Genomic DNA, 12,065 nt, shown 5'->3' on the forward strand with positions numbered 1-12,065 from the left:
GGATCAGCACCTCGGACAGGGACCAGGCTGGTTTCAGCACCTCGGACAGGGACCTGGCTGGGATCAGCACCTCGGACAGGGACCCGGCTGGGATCAGCACCTCGGACAGGGACCCTGCTGGGATCAGCACCTCGGACAGGGACCCGGCTGGGATCAGCACCCCGGGTAGCTCTGGCTACACATCAATCCACTTCGGTCCGTTTGAAGTCTCCGGGGCTATAGATAACCCCCATTAGAGTGCAGCCGGCAGCTTGGGACAGGTTATTCTCCAGTCATCGCATCACCCAATGATCTGCTCCGACCTCTCCCCGCCTGCACCGATCTCAGGCCGGTAACCGGCAGCCCGTGTATAAAGGGTCGCTCCCGGGATCGCAGCTGCCCAGTGATACAAAGTATCCGGGAGAGGCTGCAGTGCCGCCACCAGCCACACGGGGCGCTGCAGCTGCGCTGAGATCACAAGGCAGGAGGACGGAGAGCGCAGCAGCTGCTGGCAGCGGAGGAGAGCCCGGGGGTGAGCGGGGATCATCGGGACCGGGTGTCATTGCACGGGGGCCGGCCTTACATCTGTGCCCTGCAAGGGCCCGAGCTGGGGTGGGTTAATCAGCCCCCGCTGCTGGCATTGCCCCGGAGTCCAGCCACAACCCTCCCCGCTCCATGCAACACCAGCAGCCAGCATTGAGGGGCTGCGGGAAGTTTGGGGAGTTGCATCCTTTGCATTAGAGAAGTTGCATCCTCTGCATTAGAGAAGCTGCATCCTCTGCATTAGATAAGTTGCATCCTCTGCATTAGAGAAGCTGCATCCTCTGCATTAGATAGGCTGCATCCTCTGCATTAGATAGGGTGGTTGGTATATTAATGGCATTGCCAGCTGGGGGTCCTCAGGAGGAGGGCAGGGGACCTGACTGCTGACCACCATCTCATAGACTCTACACCATGTCTTGTCCAGACACAATGAAGTCCTGAGCTCCCACCACGGATCATACAGAGGAGAGCAATGTCCTTCTGCAAAGTTACACCTCAGTACCTATCTGCTTTCCTGTGGAGCCTACAAGCTCTGGGAGACATGGTCAGCCCAGAGACCTCAGCTGGTCAGAAGATCTGGGCGTAGATGGCAGTGGATGTACAGTAGCCCACATCACCCCAAGACTACACTGGATGATAGTGAATGTACGATAAGGCACAGAGGTGCTGAAGAGCTGGGTAAGGTCTATCAGTAATGTACTGTACCCATTATATGCAAAAGCCAATTGTCAGCAACCAACACATGAGATGTTTGGCTAGACAGATGTCCCAGCTGATGGCTACCAGTATGGAACCAGCACCAATCCCTACTTGGGACACCAGGAATTTAACCTGACAGCCATCCTTCATTAATACGGTGAGATATGGTCCTAGACGAATCAAGACCATGGAGCTGGGTTAATGTTCTTTTTCTGTTCTTACTAATTTATCAGTACAGAGAGAGATGTCTAACTAGGCATCCTCTTTTTATTCTGGCACAAGTGGGCACATCTGGTTCCTTGCCAATTAGCTGGCATTATGTAAACTTCAGAGATCATTTTAGATCTTTCAGAAAATCCAGAGATGTCTTCAGGTAAGCCTTCCAGCTAAGTGTACTACAGAACATAGAGATCATGTTTTCTACACGCACATTGGATGGTATTTGAAAGTAAAGTTGATTATTGGATCTCTGCCACCTGAATGAACACACTGGATTAGCAGATACACCTTGAGATCGGTGTCCTACTAATTGCTGCCCAGGGGCAGAGAATGGCTTGTCGATGTGGCTGTTGCTGTGGTTTTAGTCACCTGAATGAAGACAATGGTCGGTTCCTCTTGTTGGCAATACTGATTATCCTTTACTTGCTTTGTGGAGCTGCGGTATTCTCAGCCATTGAGCAACCCAAAGAGAAAGAAGCCAAGGAAAGATGGCAGCACAAGTTTGACAACTTCACACAGAAATACAACCTCAGCAAAAGCGACCTTCGCAGCTTCCTCCGGGAATATGAGGAGGCCAATGTAGCTGGAATTAGGGTGGATGCCATTAGACCGAGGTGGGATTTTACTGGAGCATTCTACTTTGTTGGAACCGTAGTCTCAACAATTGGTAAGTAATACTTTTATTGACAATATATTGACTTGTCCAAATCTCTGGCTGTAAGAGATGATTAGTAAGAGTTGTGAAAAAGATGTTTAGATATGTTTTCAAGAGAGTTAAAGTTTTGGGCCTTGAAGACAGATGTTGGTTTACACATATAACATGCTGAATATTACCTTGACATCTATTCATGATATGCCTGGTTTTGAATTTGATAGTGCGCCATTTTAATATCTGAAGGTAAAACCACCAACAATTGATGGTTTTGAAAGCCGCCATTTATAATATATACCCTTAAGAGCTAAACTTGGGTATCTGGAATGATACATACCTGGCTTGAAACTGTTCAACACTGAATGCCCCTGGTAGGGTAAATAATCAATTCCTTTATATACAGAAGAACACACATCATTTGTTGAATGTTCTATTTTAACAGAAGAAAAATGTAATCTGTATTTTAAACTCCCATCAAACAAAAGATTCTTATCACTAATAATATATTACAGAAGTTTAGGGCAATGTTATCATCTGTGTATTGGACTTTTCAGGATCCTCTGATAAGCATTGGGCTTTTACCATGAGAGCGCAGGAGGTCATTACATTGGCATAACACTGGTCCCACTGTGCACCTTGATTTCCACCTAAATGGGTACAGTCTGTATTCAGAGTAAGGTGGCAGTGAGGGAGCAGATGTTTATACAGAGTGAGGAGAGGAGTTGGGTAGAGTGAAGGCACCAGGCACCTAGTTCTGCAGTCCAAGGCAAAAATGGGACTTTACTTTCCATTGCAAGATTGAATTGAGATAGGACAGGGCTCAGCTGTATGGGTCTCAGTACAGACTGGTCCGGTCTTGTCAAATACATTGGTCCCAGTTTGCTCCTTCATGTATTACGCTGACAGAGGAGGGTACTCTCCATGAAATGTAACAAAAAACATTGGAGCAAAGAAAGTAAGTAAAAGAGACAAGGTCCATGTCACAAGGAGAGGAAGTATTGTAGGAGAACATCTGAAAAGTATTTAAGAAAAAAGGTTTGGGCCCTGATGTGATAGTGACACGTTTTCCTCTTCACATCTGGATGCTGTGGTAGCAGAGTGGAGAGTAGGCACACCATGTGCAATGAGTAGACACTGTAGAAACATAACCAGGCATTTTGTAGCACATGTCCCATTATCGGTGTCCGGACTCTGGGTCGACACCAATTAGGTCGACACCCATTAAGTCAACACCCAGTGGATAGGTCGACACTAGAAATAGATCGACACGGCCACTCGGTCAACACGAACAAAGTCGACATGCAAAAGGATCTTCATGAGTTTTTCACATTTTATTTTTTGGGGGGATTTTTTCATACTTTACGATCCACGTGGACTACGATTGGGAACGGTAACCTGTGCCGAGCACAGCGAGGCACCTTGCCTGCAGCATGGCGAGAGAAGCGAGCCATGCGAGGGGACGCGGTGCACTAATTGGGGTTCCCGGTCACTTGACGGAGAATCCGGCACCAAAAAAAAATAAAAAATGCACGTCGACCTTGTTCATGTCAGCCTCATGACAGTGTCGACCTAATGGGTGTTCACCTAATTGGTGCGGACCCTGGGACCCATACCCCCCCCCCCATGATCTACACAGTATTTCAGTCAAAATCTGAGTTACAGTATAAATATTTTCAATAAAGAAGGAAACTCACCTTAAAACTCCATCATCTCATTATTTCCTTTGCCAAAAAGCCTAATTTCATGTGAGAATTGTGTCTGCGTGGCCTGTGCTCAGTGGAATGACTGTGAGGTGATCTCATCTGGAGGCATTTCATGTGAGAATTGTGTCTGCGTGGCCTATGCTCAGTGGAATGACTGTGAGGTGATCTCATCTGGAGGCATTTCATGTGAGAATTGTGTCTGCGTGGCCTGTGCTCAGTGGAATGACTGTGAGGTGATCTCATCTGGAGGCATTTCATGTGAGAATTGTGTCTGCGTGGCCTGTGCTCAGTGGAATGACTGTGAGGTGATCTCATCTTGGAGGCATTTCATGTGAGAATTGTGTCTGCGTGGCCTGTGCTCAGTGGAATGACTGTGAGGTGATCTCATCTGGAGGCATTTCATGTGAGAATTGTGTCTGCGTGGCCTGTGCTCAGTGTAATGACTGTGAGGTGATCTCATCTGGAGGCATTTCATGTGAGAATTGTGTCTGCGTGGCCTGTGCTCAGTGGAATGACTGTGAAGTGATCTAATCTTGGAGGCATTTTATTGTAATTGACAAGAATGTGCAGAACATAAGTTTCCAGTCATGTTACACGGAATGTTCTCTGTATAGACTATGGGAAGTCTCTGTTCTCTTACCTTGCACCGTGATTGAGACAGTTGTAGTCAATTACAGGGTTCACGGTGACACTATGAGAATACTGCTATTAATACTGCACGTGTCCAGTTTTCTCTTCATGGAGTTTAAGTTCCCAGAAGATAAGGAGAGAAGTGATTCAGCAAATTTTGCTGTAAAAGTAACATTCTGACCACAGCTCCCATTAACATGAATGATCTTGTTATAGGATGAGACTCTATATAATGCACTGAGCTTGTTATAAGATGAGACTCTATATAATGCACTGAGCTTGTTGTAGGATGAGACTCTATATAATGCATTGAGCTTGTTATAGGATGAGACTCTATATAATGCATTGAGCTTGTCACAGGATGAGACTCTATATAATGCATTGAGCTCGTCACAGGATGAGACTCTATATAATGCACTGAGCTCGTTATAGGATGAGACTCTATATAATGCATTGAGCTTGTTATAGGATGAGACTCTATATAATGCATTGAGCTTGTCACAGGATGAGACTCTATATAATGCATTGAGCTTGTCACAGGATGAGACTCTATATAATGCATTGAGCTTGTTATAGGATGAGACTCTATATAATGCATTAAACTTGTTATAGGATGAGACTCTATATAATGCATTGAGCTTGTTATAGGATGAGACTCTATATAATGCATTGAGCTTGTCACAGGATAAGACTCTATATAATGCATTGAGCTTGTCACAGGATGAGACTCTATATAATGCATTGAGCTTGTCACAGGATGAGACTCTATATAATGCATTGAGCTTGTCATAGGATGAGACTCTATATAATGCATTGAGCTTGTCATAGGATGAGACTCTATATAATGCATTGAGCTTGTTATAGGATGAGACTCTATATAATGCACTGAGCTTGTTATAGGATGAGACTCTATATAATGCATTGAGCTTGTTATAGGATGAGACTCTATATAATGCATTGAGCTTGTCACAGGATGAGACTCTATATAATGCATTGAGCTTGTCACAGGATGAGACTCTATATAATGCACTGAGCTTGTTATAGGATGAGACTCTATATAATGCATTGAGCTTGTTATAGGATAAGACTCTATATAATGCATTGAGCTTGTTATAGGATGAGACTCTATATAATGCATTGAGCTTGTTATAGGATGAGACTCTATATAATGCATTGAGCTTGTCATAGGATGAGACTCTATATAATGCATTGAGCTTGTTATAGGATGAGACTCTATATAATGCATTGAGCTTGTTATAGGATGAGACTCTATATAATGCATTGAGCTTGTCATAGGATGAGACTCTATATAATGCATTGAGCTTGTTATAGGATGAGACTATATATATATAATGCATTGAGCTTGTCACAGGATGAGACTCTATATAATGCATTGAGCTTGTCACAGGATGAGACTCTATATAGTGCATTGAGCTTGTCATAGGATGAGGCTCTATATAATGCATTGAGCTCGTCACAGGATGAGACTCTATATAATGCATTGAGCTTGTCATAGGATGAGGCTCTATATAATGCATTGAGCTTGTCACAGGATGAGACTCTATATAATGCATTGAGCTCGTCACAGGATGAGACTCTATATAATGCATTGGTTACATTTATTACAGAAATAACTCGCTCATCTGAAATTTCAGAAGTTCTTATTTACTGTCCTCAGAGCTGGATGAAATGTCCTCACAAATCTGTCTGTATTGAAGTTGAGTCATCCTTCAGCTTAGACACAAAGAGCCGCTTGTCTGTGTTTGGTGCCGGCGGATCTTTGTTCATATGATAAGATATTATGCAGTGAGAGAACAGAACTAGATCCCTGCAACTTTTCCATTTTCTCTGTCGCCTTCTTTCACACCCAGAGAGTCTGCGATGGGGGCGTTTCAGAGCATCTGTCTGGTAGTCCCTAAATGGGAAGATATCAGTGGCAGATATGGAGGAAGGTGATAACTCAATGCAGCCCATGGCTGGGAGCATACAGAATCATTCTCCTGAGATTAGGTCAATGGCAAGTGTAGAACATAAACAGCCGTGGACCTCTTTCATAGTTGGATGGAAATGCAAGTTGAGGCTTTTTTGCGATGTAAGTCTTATTATTGACAAGTTGCACTTATGCCCTGGTGCATTGTGGTCACTGGGAATGGAGTTGAAGGGGGGAGGGGGAGTGCGCACATAGATGTGGCCAAAGTTTGGCAATGGCATGTTAATTTGAACTGTGGCCATGACGGCCATCAACAAAACGCAAATGCTGAAATCCTGGTGCAAGATGAGGATGACGCAGTCCACGTCTGATTCATCTAATGTGTCTACGATGCACTCAGTGATGAAAATAAGGCAGAACCGCTGCAGCTGTGGTTTATAGGCAAGATCACCGTATACTGAACACTTAACTTTAAAAGATTAAGTTTGTGGCACTTTGGGAAGGGGGATGTGTACTTTGGGAAGGGGGATGTGTGTGTGTGTGTATGTATATATATATATATATATATATATACACACACACACGGTATTTGCATCTTGTTGTTGGCATTGAGATGTGTACTAGGGGGGTCATTCCGAGTTGATTGTTGGCTAGCGACTTTTTGCAGCGCTGCAATGAGTTAGTCGCCGCTTATAGGGGAGTGTATTTTCTCTTTGCAAGTGTCCGATCACATCTGCAGTCGAGCGGTACAAAAAAGTTGTTGTATGTGTCCATGAGTGAGTGTGCATGTATGAGAGTGTCTGTGTATGTGTGTTAGTGTGCATGTGAGAAAGTGTGTGAGAGAGAGTATGTGTCTATGAGTGAGTGTGCATGTATGAGAGTGTCTGTGTATGTGTGTGAGTGTGCATGTGAGAGAGTGTGTGAGAGAGAGTATGTGTCTGAGTGAGTGTGTGTGTGTGTCTCTGTGTGTGAGTGTGCGTGTGTGTGTGAGTGTGCATGTGTGTGAGTGTGAGTGTGCGTGTGCGTGTGTGTGTGTGTGTGAGTGTGTGTGTGTGTGTGTGTGTGTGTGAGTGTGTGAGTGTGTGTATGAGTGAGTGTGCATGTGTGTGTGAGAGAGAATGTATGTGTTAGCCAGTAGCTGCACTGTACTATCACGCTGTTGGCAGTAAGCAGAGGTCAGTATGGGAGGATAACTTTTACTTCGCCAGCTGCCAGCACCTGTTCTGCCTGGATCCCGCACTAATTATTCCACTCTATTCCCTGTGCTGGGTCACCTGGGCGGCCCCCCTGCACTGCATGGACCTGAGGCTGATTACCTGTTACTAACACTGTGCAATCAGGAATCTCTGTGATGTGCAGATCTGTCACGGATGATTCTTCCTCCCGTTATGGTAAGACATACAGGACCATGTCCTGTGTTTCTGCTTCTGCCACGATCAGCTGGCGGCATCTCTGTAAGAAATGGTGAAACAAATATAATTTCCTCATAATCTCTTAAACCTAGAACCAAGGGGTGACGTGATCCTTCCGGCACAATGGCAGCAGCTCACAGGCTGCAGGACTCAGGTGACTGGAGGTAACAGTACTATATGGGCTGGTGGTGACCTGGTGCAGATGCAGCACATAGCGGAGGCTTCATGCTGTGATCCACATGTTTCAGAAAATGCAGCCTGTCAATTCACTATGTTACATACATACATACATACATACATACATACATACAGTACACACAGTACACACAGTGGGGCAAAAAAGTATTTAGACAGCCACCGATTGTGCAAGTTGACCCACTTATAAAGATGAGAGGTCTGTAATTTCCATCATAGACTTCAACTGTGAGACACAGAATCAGGAAATCACATTGTATGATTGTTAAACAATTTACTTGTATATTCTTGTGGAAATAAATATTCGGACATCTACCAAGCAGCAAGATTTCTGGCTCTCACAGACCTGTTACTTCTTCTTTAAGAAGCTCTTCTATCCTCCACTCGTTACCTGTATTAATGGCACCTGTTTGAACTGGTTATCTGTATAAAAGACACTTGTCCACACCCTCAGACAGTCAGACTGCTACCTCTCCACCATGGCCAAGACCAGAGACCTGTCTAAGGACACCAGGGACACAATTGTAGAGCTGCACAAGGCTGGGATGAGCTACTCGACAATAGGCAAGCAGCTTGGTGAGAAGAGATCAACTGTTGGCGCAATTATTAAAAAATGGAAGAAATACAAGATCACTGACAATCTCCCTCGACCTGGGGCTCCATGCAAGATCTCACCTCGTGGGGTATCAATGATCTTGAGAACGGTGAGGAATCAGCTCAGAACTACATGGGGGGACCTGGTCAATGACCTCAAGAGAGGTGGGACCACAGTCACAAAGGTTACCATTAGTAACGCACTACATCGTCATGGATTGAAATCCTGCAGCACCCGAAAGGTCCCCTTGCTTAAGCCAGCACATGTCCAGGCCCATCTAAAATTTGCCAGTGACCATCTGGATGATCCAGAGGAGGATTGGGAGAATGTAATGTGGTCAGATGAGAGCAAAATCAAACTTTTTGGTATAAACTCCACTCGCCGTGTTTGGAGGGAGAAGAATGATGAATGGCATCCCAAGAACACCATACCCACTGTGAAGCATGGGGGTGGAAACATCATGCTTTGGGGCTGCTTTTCTGCAAAGGGGACGGGGCGACTGATCCGTATTAAGGAGAGGATGAATGGGGCCATGTATCCTGAGATTTTGTGCAAAAAACCTCCTTCCCTCAGTAAGAGCATTGAAGATGGAACGTGGCTGGGTCTTCCAGCATGACAATGACCCCAAACACACCGCCCAGGCAACTAAGGAGTGGCTCCGTAAGAAGCATTTCAAGGTCCTGGAGTGGCCTAGCCAGTCTCCAGACCTCAACCCAATAGAAAATCTGCGGAGGGAGTTGAAAGTCCGTGTTGCCCGGCGACAGCCCCAAAACATGACAGATCTAGGGAAGATCTGCATGGAAGAGTAGGCCAAAATACCTGCTACAGCGTGTGCAAACCAGGTCAGGAACTACAGGAAACGTTTGACCTCTGTAATCGCCACCGAAGTTATATTACAAAGTATTGAGTTCAACTTTCTGATTGTCCAAATATTTATTTTCCGCAAGAATAAACAAATAAATAGTGTAACAATCATACAATGTGATTTCCTGATTCTGTCTCTCACAGGTGAAGTCTATGATGGAAATTACAGAACTCTCTCATCTTTTTAAGTGGGTCAACTTGCACAATCAGTGGCTATCCAAATACTTTCTTGCCCCACTGTACATACATACGTGCATAGATACATACATACATACATACATACAGGTTGAGTATCCCTTATCCAAAATGCTTGGGACCAGAGGTATTTTGGTTATGGGATTTTTCCGTATTTTGGAATAATTGCATACCATAATGAGATATCATGGTGATGGGACCTAAATCTAAGCACAGAATGCATTTATGTTACATATACACCTTATACACACAGCCTGAAGGTCATTTTAGCCAATATTTTTTGTTACTTTGTGCACTGAACAAAGTGTGTCTACATTCACACAATTCATTTATGTTTCATATACACCTTATACACACAGCCTGAAGGTCATTTAATACAATATTTTTAATAAATTTGTGTATTAAACAAAGTTTGTGTACATTGAGCCATAAAAAAACAAAGGTTTCACTATTTCACTCTCACTCAAAAGAAGTCCGTATTTTGGAATATTCCGTATTTCGGAATATTTGGATATGGGATTCTCAACCTGTATATACATACAGTACATAACTACATACATAGATACATACATACATACATACATATAGTACATACATACATACATACAGTACATATATACATACAGTACATATATATAGATAGACCCATATATACATACAGACACACATATGAAATGTATACTATAAAAGTTGCACAGCGTTTGGGGCAGTACCAGGGCTTTGCTGGCCGGTGTAGTTCCGGTGATACAATCTTCTAGCTTTTTGTCTTTCCCAGCGACCCATAGAACGGACATTTTGTACAGTTTCACATTTTCATTTTTCACAGAATCTACCGCCTCATAGGTGGGCTGATGTGGAGGGACCAGGGACACTTACAGCCACATTCATCCCACGATACCTGCAGATGTCACTCCAAGTGAGACAGGTACTGATGGGAACTGTATTGATGAGAGTGATCGTGCCAGGTGATAGACTAGACATCCACGCTGCCGTATCTCTCCCCATAGTACATACCGTCACTTTATACATATCGCAGCTACCAGACACGATGGGGGTCATTCCGAGTTGATCACTCGCTAGCAGTTTTAGCAGCCGTGCAAACGCTAAGCCGCCGCCCTCTGGGAGTGTATTTTAGCTTAGCAGAAGTGCGAACGAAAGGATCGCAGAGCGGCTACAAAATAATTTTGTGTAGTTTCAGAGTAGCTTCAGACCTGCTCAGCGCTTGCGATCACTTCGGACCATTCAATTCCGTATTTGACGTCAAACACGCCCTGCGTTCTCCCAGCCACGCCTACGTTTTTCCTGGCACACCTGCGTTTTTTTTAGCACTCCCTGAAATCGGTCAGTTGACACCCAGAAACACCCCTCTCCTGTCAATCACTCTGCGGCGGCCATTGCGACTGAAAAGCTTCGCTAGACCTTGTGTAAAAATACATCGGCTGTTGTGAAAGTACGTCGCGCGTGCGTACTGCGCCGCATACGCAGAAGTGCCGCTTTTTCACTTAATCGCTGCAAACATTTTTCACTAGCGATCAACTCGGAATGACCCCCAATATACAGGATATTAATGACAGAGATATTGTAGCATACAATTAGCAGCTTCTAATCCCCTCTCACACAGAAAGGCGAATTCCCAGGTGAAGAAGTTCCACCCGGTAATTTGCCGATAAACACCGGGTCCTTTTTCTGTGTTAAAGGGTCACCTCAGGTTGGAATTCCCGGAACTTCGACCCAGGAATTTACCAGGCTCGGAGACACGGGAATTTCCACCCCAGGTTGTCCCTTTCACACAGGAGAAATACCCGGGTTGATCTGTAAATTACCGGGTTGAAATTCTTGACCCGTTAATTTGCTTGTCTGTGTGAAAGGAGGCGGAGTCAGGCAAGGATTCGGCAAAACGATCCGGCCCTCAAATGGCGGGTAATTGCCGGGATTATCAGACATTTCTGTGTGATGCGGGTATACAGTAAGTGGACATATGCGGGTATACAGTAAGTGGACACATGCGGGTATACAGTAAGTGGACACATGCGGGTATACAGTAAGTGGACACATGCGGGTATACAGTAAGTGGACACATTTGTATAACATATAAGGAAAGGCCAGTGACTGCACTTTATCTAATTCATCTTATAAAATATTTCTTTGAGTGTATTCTTTATATAAAGTCATTACATTGCTGTAATCTGAGCATCTTCTAGGAATGTATAGCGGAAACCGGCGCCATCAGATTACAGTATACCCCAAACATCCTGGTAACTATCTCTGTATCGTCATAGTAACTGTCTGCGGAGAATGGTTTCATAATTACACTTCTACCAACAATATGGTCCACGTTCATCAAAAAAGAACGATCTAAAATAAAACTCAGTTGATCTGTGTCACGTGTCCATTCTGTGGCGTCACGCTGCGCAATTAGTGGAATTACTGTGATAAGACAGCGGGGGAG

General features: G+C 44.5%; 1 protein-coding gene across 1 annotated transcript in view; it reads left to right on the top strand.

Annotated features, from left to right (window-relative positions):
• The first annotated feature begins 472 nt into the window (after window positions 1–472).
• KCNK13 (potassium two pore domain channel subfamily K member 13) overlaps window positions 473–12,065 on the top strand; it is a 168,880-nt gene continuing 157,287 nt past the window's right edge. Inside the window, exon 1 of the mRNA XM_063948630.1 lies at window positions 473–2,107. Within this exon, the coding sequence (XP_063804700.1) occupies window positions 1,771–2,107 (337 nt within the window). The 5' untranslated portion in view covers window positions 473–1,770. The remainder of the gene's footprint in view (window positions 2,108–12,065) is intronic.

The sequence above is a fragment of the Pseudophryne corroboree genome, chromosome 12 (assembly GCF_028390025.1).
Source record: "Pseudophryne corroboree isolate aPseCor3 chromosome 12, aPseCor3.hap2, whole genome shotgun sequence".
Taxonomy (NCBI): Eukaryota; Metazoa; Chordata; class Amphibia; order Anura; family Myobatrachidae; genus Pseudophryne; species Pseudophryne corroboree.